This window comes from Strix uralensis, chromosome Z, assembly GCF_047716275.1.
Source record: "Strix uralensis isolate ZFMK-TIS-50842 chromosome Z, bStrUra1, whole genome shotgun sequence".
NCBI classification, from domain to species: Eukaryota; Metazoa; Chordata; class Aves; order Strigiformes; family Strigidae; genus Strix; species Strix uralensis.
In genome coordinates this window covers 72,484,780-72,501,608 of record NC_134012.1, presented here as the reverse complement: position 1 = coordinate 72,501,608, position 16,829 = coordinate 72,484,780, and the positions used below count along the sequence as shown (strand labels likewise).

General features: G+C 38.0%; 2 protein-coding genes across 12 annotated transcripts in view; one reads left to right on the top strand and one right to left on the bottom strand.

Moving 5' to 3' along the window:
- The window catches only part of SECISBP2 (SECIS binding protein 2), a 29,436-nt gene extending 27,660 nt beyond the window's left edge, over positions 1-1,776 (top strand). For all 7 annotated transcript variants that reach the window (XM_074856492.1, XM_074856494.1, XM_074856493.1 and 4 more), the window contains one exon: positions 704-1,776. In XM_074856492.1, the coding sequence (XP_074712593.1) occupies positions 704-813 (110 nt within the window). In that variant the 3' untranslated portion in view covers positions 814-1,776. The remainder of the gene's footprint in view (positions 1-703) is intronic.
- A 1,411-nt stretch (positions 1,777-3,187) lies between these two features.
- SEMA4D (semaphorin 4D) overlaps positions 3,188-16,829 on the bottom strand; it is a 103,575-nt gene continuing 89,933 nt past the window's right edge. For 2 of the 5 annotated variants that reach the window (XM_074856506.1, XM_074856508.1), the window contains 3 exons: positions 6,093-6,302; positions 4,628-4,725; positions 3,833-4,062 (listed from right to left, as the gene is read on the bottom strand). In XM_074856506.1, coding sequence (XP_074712607.1) covers positions 4,033-4,062; positions 4,628-4,725; positions 6,093-6,302 — 338 coding nt within the window. In that variant the 3' untranslated portion in view covers positions 3,833-4,032. Of the gene's footprint in view, positions 4,063-4,627; positions 4,726-6,092; positions 6,303-8,880; positions 8,905-16,829 lie in introns of those variants that run through there. The other 3 variants (XM_074856504.1, XM_074856505.1, XR_012627145.1) reach the window with 3 other exon arrangements.

Sequence of the window (16,829 nt, the reverse complement as noted above, 5' to 3'; positions counted from 1 at the left end):
ATTCTGCTTTTCTGTGATTTCCCCCTGCCCTCCTAATTTTATAAACCTGAGATCAGTTCTTACTGAGAAAGTTTTAGAGAAAATTCCTCTGAAATCCACTGATGGCAGGCGGTACTCGTTGCTTTGTCCAAGGAGGTTTAACAGAGCTTCTTCTTATTTCTATTTGTTAAAAAATCCTCCAAGTTTTTTTCTAGAAGTGCATACTCTGTAAATGCAGTGGACTAAGTTTTGTATTGCAGCCTGTTTGAAATGCATCTTCCTGTCCAAAAGTGTTCATGTTTTGTAAAGGTCTTCCTCTTTTAGAAACGCATTCCTCCAGCTCTGCTTACACAGTCACCAGACAATGACAGTTATCGTGGATACTAGGCAACTTAAAACTTCTTTGAAAGTTTTGAAAACTTCTGGGGTTTTTTAAGTTGGATTCACCTTCAGAGTTGGCCTTGCTTGAGTAGGGGGTCTGCACACAAGGACCTCAGTGGATCCCATCACCCCCAAAGTATTCTTTCATGTGTCATTTGATGTCACATGGTGTACACACCAACATGGCCATGTGCCAATTTATCTCAGCACTTATTTTGAGGAGGAAGTAGAGAATCAGTGTGACTTTTCATTTTAAGTTTTTCCTCAAGTATTATACAGTAACCTGTTTGTTGTTTTTTTGTTGTTTGTTTGTTGTTTTTTTTTTTATTCTAATATTCCCTAGTTAAAATCTGGAAGAGAAAACTTGAAGAAGAGTATAATCCATATGCACTGGAACTGGAAAAGAGTGCAACTGCTGACATGGTGATAGTGAATTCAGAAGAGCATCAGTAAATCCAGATCCAATTTTATTGGACTTTCTTGGGGTTTTTTAGACCCCTAGGAAGAAGGTAGCAAAATAAAATAATTGAAGAAATATCTGAAGTCAGCTAAGTAAACTGTTCTGAATCCCTTTAAGTGAAATACATACCGGGGCACACGAGGCACTAGCTAATGCTTTTACATTTTACATATTTGGCTGATCAGTATAGCAGATGACAACAGCAAATTGTCTTAGGCCAAACCACTTGAACTGGCTTGGCATACTTTAATGGTTTTATGGACTAGCACTGATTTATTAGTGATACAATATTCCAAAAGAACTCATTAGAAAGATAATTAATAATTTTATTTGGGAAGACATTCCATGAGCCAGAAGGATGGGGCTTGTGGGGAGTTGCTTTTTATTTTTAACTCTTTTTTTAAAGAACTTAGACTGGTTTTTGATTGTGGAGGGTTTTTTCTTTTTTTCTTCTAAATAAACCTGCTTAGATGGGCAGGCTGGCATCAATGTCACTTTCTTCCAGTCAGCAAGAACTAATTTTGGGCAGGAAACTTGATTGAAACTGTTTAAGGAAGGCCTGATGACAAAGTTCCCAGTTAGCTCTTCTGTTTGATACTTTGTTCTTTGGGGATGATACAGATGTAAAAGAGAGAGCATGGACTACAAAGGTCTGAAATTCCTGATGTGAAAATGCTCTGTTTAGAAATGTTATAAAGCTGATGAAGTGTACAGTGATGATGGTTCTGTTCCTACTGAGACTAGTTTATTGTAGGTTCTGCTTTGAAGTTAGAGGATATTGAAGGACCGCAAAGGTGCCAGCCTGCTATCCTATCTGTAACTTCTTCGTGCTGACAGACTCTTCATTCCGGGGTTGTGTCAGTATGTATATGTAATAGTTTTTGATTGATCTCAGTTTGTATCAAAGTCAGGGAAAATTTGTATCTTACAGGAAATAAAATTTTAAAATCAAAATGTCCTCATAATGGTGGTGGAGCACCTTAGTGGGACTGTGCTATATAAATACCATTGTTTACAAGTTGCAGACATAAGAGAACAAGCCTAAAGAAAGTAATTGGAGAATGCACATGTAATTAACTTCTGTCATCTGTTCTGAAAGATGATATAGATGCCATGTGCTGCTGCCAGCATCTCTGAAGTGTGTCTGTAAGTGCATGCTTCATCACATTGAAGTAGTAGTGCAATACTTTGGAAAGGAGCTGCCTTATGAAGTTAGAAGTGATGCAAAAACTTTAAATTGTTTGAATTTCAAAATTATTTTGTAGACTGTAAATTGTATAAGATCTGTTACAGTATACTGATTCTGTAAAGTATGGTTGTGATTTAAGTAAATTCTCCAGCGGGCATTTAATGATACTTGAAATGTCAGTTTTGAAGAAGAACATTGGTAAGGGATGCCAGCCTTGAGCTGAAACGCACAGTTGGTCACTAGTTATGATGATGTTTTTGTATTAGTTTCTTCTAATCTTAAATGGAAATTGAGGGTGAAAGATCTCAGTGATGACAGATGGTTTTGGTTAGCAGATATCCTTGATCTAGAGGAAGTTGCAATTTATTTGGACCTGTGCCACTTTGATACACATCTAAAACTCTGAAACTGCTAAACTGGGGACCAGTTCGTAAGATCACATGAACAGCTGGGTTTTTTGGCCACATTTTCTGTTTTGTCTTACTACAGAAAAGCATGAAAAGTTACTTTGGAAACATTATAGGTTGTTCAAAATCTTGGGGAGTTATTTCCTGTTCTTAGAATGTAGCAAAAAAATTCCCTGTAAGGGGTCACAGCTGTATTCACTAATTTTGTTACACAGATGTTTTTTCACAAAGAAGTTGAGCTAAACAAAAACTCTGGCGTCAGTCTTACAAAGCCTTACCTTCCCACTCAGTACCACAGAACTAAACTTATGTCTGCTCCAAATCTACAGAACAAATAGAGGAGGAACATTCAAGAAAAGTCTTTTTATAGTTGTCCTTTAGCCATAAAGGATGCCCTGAGAGAAGCACAGTTCTCTCTGAACTTTGGTGTCAGAAGTTTGCATCAGCATTAATCTATGATTGCCAATCATAGGGAAAACTGTCTGTGTGTAAGAATTTTTACCCCACATGTGTGACAAGGTGGTCTGGTATTGGAAAAAAAAGGGTCATTCAGGAAAGTCTTAGAGTAAGGAGAATGCTTTCTTCAATGTGGGAAACAAATCTAACTTAAATCTTAACCAGTTAGGGGATAACTCAGGGATAAGTATGCAGCTTTCTGCTATTGCTACGAGCAGCTGTCCCCATGGACTCAAGCTATAGTGATTCTTAGGTGGCATCTTGCTTGCTTGCTTCCAGGTTGTTGAAAACCATTGAGAGGATAAGACAGAAAACTTTAATTATGCCTCAGACTTTCATTTATTAGATGCAGAAGGACAAAACTCTGAACAGCAATGCAGTAAAACAATTTCACTGTGGATTAAGTAGGTCCTAACATTTTCAATCTGCAGTTGTTCAGTAGGAGTAGTCTTAGAATTCCTTCAACATAGCTTTAAAAAATTCTACCAGTTATCTCCAATATAGAAGAATAATTTGCAAAAACTAAAGAGTCTGCTTTAACTTGGGTGCTTTGTAATCTATTTATCTGTATTTTGAGCATTAGTCAGTAGTTCTTTATTTTGTACAGAAGCTTTATTACCAGAGGAAAAGTGTTTGAAGAAATGAACTTGCTGACACCAGAAAGGAATGTTCTTCAAAACACTGGGAACAGAGTATAAGGGTAAACATATTAAAAGAAAATAAATGGGCAAGTTGAAGTGTCTTTAAATAAATGTGATCCACATCTTTTTATTAATGTCTAAATCATCTGCCAAGATCCTCAAGCCCAAAATAAACTGGTTTTCTTAATGAACTCAAAACAGAAGCTGTACATCATATTATATTGTCTGAGCAGCACAAGTCTTACTGAGACCACTTTTGTTCTTCATTAAGCTGAAATAACTGGCATCAGAAAACCGGAGATGGGATGGGTGGCCTCTCTTGTAGCATGTAACTTAGTCATTCTTCAGTGCAGTAAGGATATCCTCTTCCACCTCAAGCTTCAGGTGGTCCTCCTGAATATCAATTTTAATGGCAGCACTAGCACTCACAAATACCTCTTTGAATGCTGTGCTATTAAAAGTACTGAGAACTCTAACCTGCATACATTTCTCCTTCTAGCCTGTTTGTTCCTTTGTCCATTAGAGGCTGTTTTTCTTGTTGCAGCTCTCCTGAAGAAGAAAAAGTTCAGAATGATGTGTTAATATTGGTTTAAAAATTAAAATAGTGTTTAAAGGTTGCCTGTACTAACTGTTCCACATGCAACAAGCATATGTCATATCCAGAAGTTATCAGAAGTAATCTTTGTTCTAACTGTTGGAGAATAACATTAAAAGCTAAGTATTTTCTTTTAAAGGAAGGCCAGCTTTGATGAACAGTACTGTTTATGAAGTCCAGTAGTCTCTGCAACACAATTAAGTCTACAGATGTGATGAAATAAATCTACTATATTCAGTATACACATACTTACTGTTTTGGGCAGCTTGAGAACTACTGCCTGATTAGCACTTGGTTAGTGGACTGAAGGAGCAAGCTGACATAACTGTAACACATGTCATAGATCAAGCAGATTTTACTGCTGAGATAGTCAAGAATGATGGCATGTACAGGAACACTAATGACTTTGTTATATAAGTACATGCAGCTGCAGAAGCATCTTAGGCTATTTATAAAATAGGGACTGTAGTGTGTCATGTAGAAAGCACTGTAGAATGTATTTTTTCCAAAAATTCTTACCCATGTTTTCCTCCAGTTTTGCATCATCTTGTCATGTTCACTGATGGCACTTCTCCAGGTATCGAATTCTTTGGTCCATCCATCCTGACAAGCATTATCTGAGAATTGTATATGGGGATGATTACATAACTACGTAATGATAAAGTAAGTTGATATCGGTTCAGTTGCAGTACTTCCTGTGAAAGATTGGGCTAGAAGGAACAGAAGCCATCATTTTGTCCTTCATTTTGCTCTACCTCCTCTCATGTTATTTGGAAATAAGTTCCATTCAAATGGTCATGTCTCTTCCCCTCTGCAGCAAACTTTATAGTCTCCAGGGTAAACAGATTCAGTGTCTTTATCTGAGATTTGAGGTCTAGAAAATACAACCTACAAGTTAAAGAGTTCAAACCCATCTAAGCAGCACAGGAATGCTCCAGTTAGATCATACCAAGCCTGGGGAGAAGGAGGATAGGATAGAGCTGACTATGTCCAGTTTGCAATTTCCCTGTTTTTCAGTAATGTTAGTAGTTAGTTACTCTTCATTCTGTTGAAAACTCAAGGAGGGCTATTTTTCTGCATCTTGATAAAATTCTAGTTCTGTCTGCCAGTTTTTCTTGCAGAATGTAACACTGGTGGTGACATACACAGATACAATTTTTTCAATGTATCCTTCAGGACACTAGCAACAACAGTATATAATGGTTTTGGAACAGTGAAAGCCTCCCTGTTTTACATTTACAGTAGTTTCACTGAGACGCTCTTCATTCTGCTTCTGAGATATCTTCAAATTAACTGGAGTGATGGCAAAACAACTTGTGTAACTCCTACTGCTTTTCTCTGTCACTGCAAAAAGGTTTGAGCTGTTCTTGACACATTTGTGTTTGTCATTAACCAGCTAATTGATTTTCCTTCACCCTGCCAAGGAAATCTATACTATATCATCTTCATTGCTCCTGCTGGTTTCATAAAGACTATTCAGACCTTCTCCAGGCCTGGGTAAGTTCTCAAAAGCTAGTTGCAAATAATGCTTAAGTTGCATCAGTAGTTGCATGAAGAGGGGAACTGATCTCACCCAACTACAGGTGTTTTACAAATCATCTGATTTTTAAACATCCTGGGTGGTAGGGGTTTCTCTTTACCATCTGACTTCCTTGGCATTAAAGAATTTTTGTACATTACCCTGTAGACTTCTGGCAGAATAGCTATTTTTAACTTTCTAGTACTCGTCTGACTTCCAATTTGTGTAGTTTAGCAGTTTTGATTTCATTTCTAGATCATAACTGCTAATTTGCAGGTTTGTCCTTTGTTGGAGGGGGTGGAAGAAGGAATTTTTATGGCTTTAACACCTTGTCATAAACAATTGAAGTGGATACCAATACAGTAAGAGTTACCTATCATCTTCAGATATGCATGTTTTATGAGTGAAGATCGGACAGCTTCACAGGATCAGACCAAACATGGCATACATTCAGAACCAGCCTACCTTTATCTTCCACTGTGATGAGCACTTCTGACGTTGCATTCCCAACTTTTGAGATGAATGAACATTGATATTCTGTATTTTCTGATACTGAATCTTTCACCCAACTCAGAACATGCACTCTGCCATCAAACAGCATATGAGCTTGCTCGGTGATGCATGCATTCATCTTCTGTCCGTTCTTCTTCCAGACAAAATAGGAGTCATCCGGACCTGTAAAAATGCCAGTCAGTTTATTTTGTAAGAAAATACAAGATGAGTCTTTGAAAAGAAAACAAAAACCTGAGACCTCAAGATTAGACTTAAAAGCATAAATGGTTGATTGTAGTATTTCTTAGGTTTCTTCAGCTGAAATTCTAGGTACCCAAAACCCGAGATAAAAAGGAGCCAGCACTGATAATTTAGGTTCAAGCCAAAGTTGTAAATGAGTTCATATGTGTAAAGGAATTCTGCCTGGATTCTCACAAGGGGCAACTTGACCCACAAACATGATAGAGCAGATGATAAACATCAGCACTATCTGCCTATATGATTTACTGTAGAGCTAGACCATGTTACCTACTGCTGATCAAGCTAGCTTCTGGTACAAAGCTGAAACTATCTGATACATGCCTTGCAAAATCTGAAAAAAAGGCCAGGAGGGGAAAAAGGTCAAGAACTCAGTGTGTCAAAGATGCTGGAACTAATCATGAAAGAAGCAGAACTGGAAAAAGCACAGAACCATTAGTCACAGCAGGCAATTAGGCAAGACAGAACTTGGAACAAGCTTGGATCAACAACAAAGAGCAATCTAATCTTTTGGCCTTGTTGCTATTATTTGTCTTAACCTGCAATGACAGAATTTGAATAAATTGGAGATTGACAGTAGCCCAGAGGACAGAACAGCTGTTCCCAGAAAATTAGCAAGGTTGGCTGAAGTGTACTTGACAGTATCAGAGCGTTTTCATTTAAGACAGACATCTGGGCCAAGCTAAGAATTTTGCAGTAATTCTGATGTTTAAAACATGCCTGTTTGTACCTCAGTCCTGGGATCCAGACTAGCCTTAGCAAAAGAAGACATAAAGAGAAATTTAGGGTAAAAAAGAAAATAAGCTTATTTTTGCAAATATGTCTTGAGAGAACAAGTAACATACTACAGAAATCAGCTTTTCTATGAGCTTTTCAGATTGCAAATCAATGTGGCATTTTTCTCTAGAAAAAAATACTTGATTCTAGGTTCATGTCCTGAAAACTAGTTAAATTTTAGATAATCATGCAGGCAGACAAAAAAAAGGGTTGTCTTTACATCGGTGCCCTTCCTCAGCGGATCTCGTTACATTCTTAACTCGTTTGGAAATAAAACTAATATACTACAAATATGGAGACATAAATTATTAGTAGGAGTAAGGGTAAATGATAGAGAGCATGATCTAGTTAAAGCCTGGTAGAGTTTATCCCTGAGGCAAAGAAGGAGGGAGGGAAGTGGCACAATCTCTAGAGGACTGACAACAGCTCTGACAAAGGAGAGAGCATAGGCTGCACTGAAAACAGCTAGCCTAGCACACACTCATTTTAAAAAAAATGGTTCATAGATGATTATACTCATTCTACAATTAACAGTAGATAGATTACATGTTGCTAAGATCATGGGAAGTCTGGAACCAGGGACAAATTATTTCAGTAAACTAATACTGAAGTTGGAATTTGGACAAATGGGAGGAATAGTAAGTAAATACAAGCACAGCAGAAAGAGAAATCTTGAAGTAAAAAAAAAAAAAAGGGCTTTGAAGAGTAGAAACCTACCTTCAAATACACGCTGGCTTATAATTTCTAATAAATGCTACAATAAATCTGACATAGCATTAATGCAGAAATGAAATTAAACGATAGTGTTCGCAGAGGCCCAGCTGACTGCAGTGAAAATAAGAGGAGGGAATGCTGTGGCACAAGCCTCAGGATGAACTTTTTCAGGTCTAGAAGAGTTATCACTCTAGCATTGTAGAGCTAAAAGTCAGGTGCTTGAGTAAAGCCACAGGCTCATAAGTTCTAGTAGTTCAAGTCCTAAGATACGGGAATAGGGCCATTACCTAAAACCATGAGCTTGAAAAATGACATTTTAGGGCCATGTGAGGAAGTGGCATGTTCAGTGCAGGACATTTCACTAAACTTGCTTCAAATGTTACTATTCACACCAGAGAATCTGCTCTATTTCCTGGTGCTAAAGATTACAGTTGTTCCAGAAATCTGCCAAAATCTTAGATACAGATTTCTAAAGACTAAAACCAAACCATTTCCTTATATAGGAAATTTTGCAAGCTGTGTTATTTCAGGTCAGCCCCTTAAGAAGTTGCAACTGAGCAATTTTACCCTACCTTTGTTTTCTGTTCAGTCAGAAGCACTGGAAATCCCCACAGAGATACAGTCATCCCCACTCATTCAAATTAGTTGACAGCAAAATTTAGGTTCAAGCACTAGTTTTTACTGACCTCCGTGTTTCACTGCAGTTTGTTCCTAATTTTCAGGCACTGTGCTACTTTACTATGATTTCCTTTTCAGCATTGAATAATAGAAAAAATACACTGAAACAGTTCAGTTGCAAAAACTTTGAATCACATTTGTTAAATGCAAATGATTGACAACTCCAGAGTGAGATAAATTCAGACTCAGATGTAATGGTTAGAGAAGTATTTTCTGAAGATAAAGGAAATTAGTATGAACATATACTTCGCATTTGCTACTGTTGCTATAATACAAAGTAATTACATGTCTAGTTCGAACTTTAAAATATGAATTTCTAACATTTGATCTACTTACTTTGTCATCCATTTTAAGAATGCTTGAAAGATTTAAAAAAGTCATGTTATTAAAACAATATTCAAGCAGAAAATTAAAGAGCACATCAGTCTAGATATGTAAGTAGCTATGTTTAAGCAATAATGAAAGATATTTCAAACAGTTTACTTTGAAAACATTGCTTCAGTCTCAGTAAATATATTAATCAGCTTCACCACTTCAACAGTTTTAGAGGGGAAAGGTTAACAATTATCAAGCAAAAATAGAAAAGCCTTCCTGTGCTGTCAGAAGTACACCTTTTCCCTGCATAAGCCCTTCACAATTTCTAGTGTCTGTGGAAGTGTTTGCTCCTCTTCCATATAGATTTCATTTTTTATACTTCTGCTTTCAGCACTTTTGAGTGAAATGGTACTGCCTGGGTAGTAACAGCCCACATACTGTCCAGGTAGTTTCTGATGGCAAAATCGTTTCTCTCACCTATGTCAAGTCCGGCAAGTTTGCACAAACCATGTATTTAATAGCCAGATGATTCTGCCTCGAGATTTTCCACAAGGGAAAATTTCAGCAGCCACAGATAGCATTAAAAACTTAAACCACTGCAGCTGCTTCTAAACTTCTACCCACAGTCTAACTGTATTCACTGAATTATTGGTGCACATTCAATCTTGCGCTAAAAACAAATAAATAAATCCAGATTTAAAGAATTAAGTATAGAGCTACAGATTCAGAGCTGTGTGCTGATGTGCCCTGCTAAACTGTACTAAATGAAGCATTTGCTATACACACATCAAATTCCAATGGACATATGGCTTTCAAGAAAGCTTAGAGATACTAATTTGAGAGCAAGAGATTATAGATTAAGTAGGGCTCACTAACAAAAGGCTGGAGTGGGGGAGCAAGAGGGAGTACTGGCCAAGCTAGCTCCTTTTGCCAAATGCTGCAACTTGCACAGCTGTAGACATTTCAAAAGCTACGCAATGAAGCTGTATAGTGAAACACTCAGAAATGCTACCCCATTACTGTTGGTTTAGCACAGTAGTTGTCTGCATTTTTAACACAGTTCTTGAAGGATAGCATTAAAACAAGGCTTCCCTATAAATTATTCAGAGAAACACTTCAAGATAGGGGGAGGTGCATTGGGTAAAACAAAACAGGAGCCATCAACAAGCCTAAACCTCTTAAAGCTTTCCCTGTCTAAACTAATCTCTGAAAGTTGACAGTGAATTCAAATGCAGTGAAGATAACTGACAGGTATGCCACAGAGAAATTCTAGCAGGATAACAAGAAGTCTTTGACAAATTCCTGTAATCTAGACACAGAACTGCTACCAGAGGCTATCCAGTGACAGGAAGCTCAGGTGTGGGCAAAAATGCCCCTGTATTCCCCAATACACAGCAAAACACCTTCCAAAGCTCATAACATGCAGCAGATCTAAAAAAAAAAAAGAGTGGCACCTGGTTTTAACGCTTGCTATCTAGCTTGTAGCTTTGGCTTGTACTGAATGGTACTGAACTAAACATCCCAGATGCATAAAACCAAGACCATATAGGAAGCTCTCATCCAGAGACCAGGGATTAAGTTTTTAAAAGACACTATAATCTGGGTGCAGAAAGATTGTTTTAAATCAGAGATCAAAGTTAGCACAGGAAAAGGTTAGTCAATCATTAATATGGAAAACAACCACTAGCACTACCCAGTACATGAATTAGGTTTAAGGCTGGTCACAGTTTTTTTGAGTTGTAGGACTGAGTCACTGTTGCTGACAAGCTAGCAAAATAATAATTAAATAGTGAGTGAAGCAATCAGGAGGGTAACTGATTGGAAAAGTGGGGGAAGAAAGACTTTTTAAATTGAGACAAGCATCTTTCCAGTTCTCTGAAAATAATGTAGGTAGCCTGTATCTCGGATGGGGGGGTGGTGGTGTCGTAGTTTTGGGTTTTGGTGGGGTTTTTTTGTTGTTTGTTTTTGTTTTTTAAGTAGGGGCAATACATTCTAGAAAACAAACTGAAAATAGCTTGACAGCTTTTTAAAAAAGTAATCACTTTAAAAACCAAAGAAAACAGAGCTCTCTGAAATGCCAGCAAAGAACATCAAACACCAAATAATTCCTACTGAAGAACAGATGACATAACTCCTTCAAAAACCTGGTGCCTTTGTCAGATTACTAGTCCATTCATGTAACATCAACACCACAAGTTGATACAGCCTTATCAAGGCAGATTAAAAGCAGGAAGTGCTTCCTGTGAAATGCAAACCACATAAATATGGAAGAAGTAGCCAGTCACCAGAGGAAGCAATGCACAGTGCATGCAGAAGAATGAAAGTAGGACACAGCATCTGCCTTCTCAGAATGGAATTTAAAAGCAGATTGGAAAAATGGCTGACTTGGCATGAGTTGAAAATGCAATTTGCACTGTCCATGCTTCCCAGCATGAACAGCATTTATTTAGATACTCTCTGACTGGGTCCAAAAGTTTTGCAATGGGAACCCAAATAATTGCCTGTGAAGAATAATTAAATGAAGCACTAGCAAGCTTAGAACTAAGGACTGGCCAAAAAAAGGGAGTTTCCAGTTTGAGTTTGCTTACTTATTTTTGGCTCTCTTACCAGCTAACAAGGCTAGTACGTTTTAAAATAAAGTGAAGAAAATTGGAGAATGTATTTTAGGGAGTAACATGCTCTCCAGAAATCACTCCCGCACTCCAGAGAGTACAAGCTACTGCTTTTGCTCCTTTGTTTGCCAGACAGATCTAGCAGGATGGTGACTGGAACAGAAGGAAATGAGATTTTTCATCTCCACTGAGGGGACAATGCACATGACATGTTGAAGCAGCTCTGGTAAGCAATTTCTGCTGAAATAGTTAAAAAAGGTGACAGCTATGTTCCAAATCAGTACCCAGTTAATCAGCCATCACACTGAGTGATTAATTATTACAAGTCTACAGGTTGTAGTTCTTATGGGGAAGACAAGAAAAATAAGTGTACAGGTAGTCAGTTTGCAAACCAGGCTGGTGGGGGTAACAAGAAGTTCTGAGAAAAAGAGCATAAAGTTGTGGTTATGCTCCAGAGAATCTGACACCAGTCCAAAACCATCACATCTCACTAGGCAGGACTGGGAAATCCAACTTCTCAATCATGGCCAGGGTTTAGAAGTTAGTACCAGTGTACCACTCCAAGCTGAGACATTACTGTATCAGAGTTGCATATTAGCAAGGAGAAAACCAGTTTAAATATCTATGCTGAATTGCAAAAGAAGAAAGGCTAAGCTGGGAGGTCAAGTAAAATGTTGTAAGCAAGTGGTACACAGAAGCAAATATTCAAAGTGAATCTCTCCTGAGAGAAGACACAGGCTGAAAGTAATTTGGATCTCTAAGACCCCGCTGTGAAGCAAACTACTTCTTTTATACATACCTAGTCATACTATAAAAGCTTCCATGGACTCTGCAATACCTCTTCTTCTTGCACCCTTGTAGCCTCCCCATAAACGCGTGTATATTAAAGTGATGAATACTGCCTCTTTTGTGACCATACCAGTTCGTGTCTACAAACGGCCCACACAGCACCCCACTCCAGAAGCTGAAGAGCTGAACTAAGCAACTAAGCAGCAAAGCTGCTGCTTCACAGAGGTACTCCTTCATAGAGGTACCAGCTGATTTGCTTAGTCTCAAGAGACCTTTTGACAAACTACTTTCTCAAAAGGATAGCTTACTCAAACTGTGCAGATACCAGTCAAAAACTTTTAAAACAATGCAATGGGCTTAATTTACCTAAACACTGCTGACAGATAACACAGCTGATAAAAATTTACCAATTACTGTACAAGAACACTTACTTACTGGTATATACACTACAACATGCATGCAGTTTGAAATGTTTTAAGCACATTACAACAGCAATAATTATTTGTAGGCTACAACTATTAGTCCTAGCTGGATTGATTTCCTCATGGGGAGAAAGGTATTTTAGTGTCTCTTATGTTTTAAGCGTTTTAAATTATCAAAAGTCACACAAGAAAAGGTGTCCCAACTGCACCTTATTATTCATTGCACAGGGAAAACCTGTATGAATGCAGTCAGCTGAACACTGTGCAAGGTAAGATTCTATTCAAAGAAAAAAAATTAAGGAAGTTTTTTGAGGAAGAATTAATAAAGACACTCTTGGTTCTACTTCACCTTCTCACTCTCCCCTCTTTTAACTTGATGTGCCTTATCCTTAAATTATGTTTACAGAGAGCTTATTCTAGGCCTTACAAGAAAATAATATATTTTTTTAAAAGAAGGAAATAGGTGTTTTTCCTGCACGTCTTTCCACAAATTTCTTAGCTTGACCATAGCCTTTACATGTAAAAGTGCACAGCAAAAGAAATTTCTACAGAAATTTTTCCAAATCTGCTGTTGATGCCAGAATTTAAGAATGCATCATCCACGTCACAGTCCTTACAGAAATTAATTTACAATTGTTTTACAGAAGTCATTATGGAGGAAGCCATCAGAGCCAGGATAACACCAACACTTAGAAAGGCATCTAATGCTGCCGTTTTTGCATGCAGAGTTAGATGTAAGAGGGGCACAGCAGGCCATGATGTCTGAAAAAAGAAGTGCCAACGTTGTAGTAAGATAACTGCAGCCCTAAGATATTGCAGTCTAAAGTAACAAGGATACTTTTAATGTCTGTGATTTTTATGCAAAATGGGTCTGCAATATTTACTTGATTTTATAACCTTAAGTCACAACTTCTAAGTCCTTTTCTGTTAATATTTTAAAGGAACAATCTTAATTTTTCAACTCGTCTTCTAGATGCATCTTCAATAACAAACAACAGGTGGCATGTCAGAGATCTGCACAAAGGAATGGTTTTATTGTACCAAGATGCCTTTTAACTGATGAATGTTCAGTCAGTGCAGAAATCACTGAAAGAAGTGGTACAAAACTACAAAATTACAAATTAACAGCTACTATCAGATTACTGTAGCCAAAAACGCTGAAACTGAGTTGTAGGCAGATAGCATGAGATAGAACACCACAAGTCTGTGGAGAAGCTAATGCGTAAAGTGGGATATGTAACTTCAACAAGGTACAAACTTAGCATTCCCATATGAGGATAAAGATAAACCAACCACAGATTACTAAGCAACCATACAGACTAAAGTCAAGGGTACTGCTTCAACAAAGCATCACCAGGTAAATCTCAAAATACACTGCATAAAAATGTAAAATGTTTTAAAATATTTGCACAATGGATTAAATTGTCCTGGGAGATGCAGAGCTTCTCCATTCTAGGCTACTAGTTAAACCATTTTCAGGTTTCAAAAACTAAGAATATATCTATCCAGAGGCATAATTATTAAGAAGGCAGAAAGAAATGTTCTGGGGATTATTTTATACAACAGTTCACAAAAAGAAAAAAAGCTGGAAAACTGCAACTGGTTATAAAACACAAGTGTATGTCCATGGAAAACTGCTATTTGATATTCATGTTCTTGTAAGAGTAGAACAAAGTGACAACCAAAGTAAACTCCATTTTAAGATACTGACATGCTGTAATTTGTAGTCCTAGACAAACACTTTGTTGTCTAGCAAAAAGCACTTTCCTATGCAGGCTCATTCTGCTTTGGGTGCTGCACACCTCCATGCCTCTCCTGACTGAGGTCTTAATGCATTGCACCAGGTCAACCAAACAGCCCACCACAGGGCATCACAGGTGATGCAATTAATCTTAAAAAAACCTCACCCAAGTCACTTCCAGAGAGAAAGCTTACTCATTTCTTTTGCGCACCCCTTGGGGTGCAAGGACTTTTGAGCCCTGCTGCTGAGACCCGTGCTGCACAAGCACTTCGTGACACCAGTACAGCCAACCCTCAGACAGGTGGACACAGCCTTCGGCAGGGTCTGTTCAGACTCGCTCTGCAGGCGCTTTGTCTAGAGTTTTACTCAGTTTGCAGCAGCACTTGGTGAAGTGCAGTGCATCATATTTTCCCCATCCTTCTGCACGCCTTTCAGTACAACTTTAAAATGCCTTTAAAATACAGTTTCAGTACAACTACAGAAAAACTGTAGTGAATCACTTGTGATTCTGATTCTTGAAAGTTATGGATCTTTTCCCACATGGATGTGGGAAGCCTTCTTGCACTCCCTTTAAAATACATAACCACAGGGAACAGGCATTGTATGTAGGTGTTATCTGATACTCATTATCTCCACAAAATTATAACTCCTTTAAAGTATATTGCTGAGTTTGCAGAACTTTTGTGTTCACACTCCTGCAGTTATTTTAACGAGACTGAAAAGAAACCATTATGAAAAAACTGCAGATGAACTAAGGGAGGAGGCAAGGCTTCCTTCCTGACACCATGGACACCGAGGCAGTCTGAATCTGCAGGCCAGAAATATAAATAAATCATAATGGTTTGCATTGTTTCTGATTATAAATGCATTTAAATTGTTGCTCAGCATACTCTGGATATTCTAGTATGTCACTCGTCTGTGAAAGGTCAAAGATATACATATTACTCTACTGCTGGGGGAGGAGGTGTCAGTAAAACATCTTTAAGCAGAACCAAACTGGTAGAAACAGGCTTTTTCTAGTATACCTTAATTCAACAGAGCATACCAGAAAAATTACGAAGCAGGTGCATACATCGTCAACTCACTGCCTCTCCCCTGCACCAGACAGTGTAGTATTTTGTTCAATTTATTTGAAGACTGCCTCAAATGTCTTTAAAGGGTTTTAAAAATTCTGTAATGGGAGAGAAAAGTTCTATTAGATAAAGTATATAGGAAACCTACAGATCTTTGGAAAAATCTGAAGATGTGAGACTCTTCAGGGGAGTAGAAACTGGGAGGAAATTCGTGAATGGAGATGTATTCCTTCCTTTTCAGGAAGGGCAGGAGTACTCCATTCCTGAAAAACTAATTTTCAAAAAAAAAAACCCAACCCCAGTACGTGACAAGTGGCTGTTTGTGCTGTATCCACTTTAACTTAAGGTTGTTGAAACAAGCCAGTTACAAGGGTGTAAAGTATTATCCTTAGGCGAGCTTTCAGGTTAAAACATGTGGGATGAGTAAGAGATGAGTAAGAGAACTCAGCAACATCTGCTGAGTTTCCAGACAGCTTGAAACAGACATTTACAATTTTAAAAAGGAAGAGATTCAGTAATTCTCATAAAAATAACATTAGAAGTGTAATTAAAAATAAGCTTCAGGTATTTGTATGATGTTGCAATCTATGTATTTGCATCATACCTTTGCTGATACAATATCCTTTATGCAGAAGAGCGGGTACCATATTTAACTCTCTCCCAGTCTCGTTTAACCCTTCCACTCCCTGTGAACACATTTTACCTTATAGTCACAGCTGAGGGAAATAAAGTTCCATTATATAAAGAAGTATCAGCAGGCACTGAAGGAATGTGAATATATGTAGAGAGCTTCCTATTAAAAGCATTTGCTTAGCCACCCCCCTCCCAGCATAAATTTATACATCCTCAACATGCAGGTGCCAGAACGATGCAAAAGATCTACATCAGTTTGGTATGCTGGTTTGCATTTGGGGTTTTTTGGCTTTAAAATCAACAGAATAAAGTCGTAATTCTGGGTAAGAGAAGAGCATAATGTAACAGTAAAATGTCTTGTTTTCCAAAGGGAGTAAAACCCTCATCCATAACACAAAGTCTTCATTGCTTTCTGAGAGAAGTTGGAAACGTGTCCCCAGCTGGCTCATCTTGCCCCTGCCTGTGCCATCACTGCATCTCTTGAGTGTCTGATTATTGTTACAGTTTATTCTGCTATTTGTCACTACCTCCTCAGGAGTGAATTCCACAGGCGGACTTTACGACACTGCTCCTTCTTAGGTTCACTGCCAAGGCAATTACAATTACTGACAATTTTTAGAAAGCAGCATGTGAGTATCACTGCTCCCCGTAAAACAACCAGTGTAACTAAGAAAAGGTCATGGGTGATAGTAGCAGGC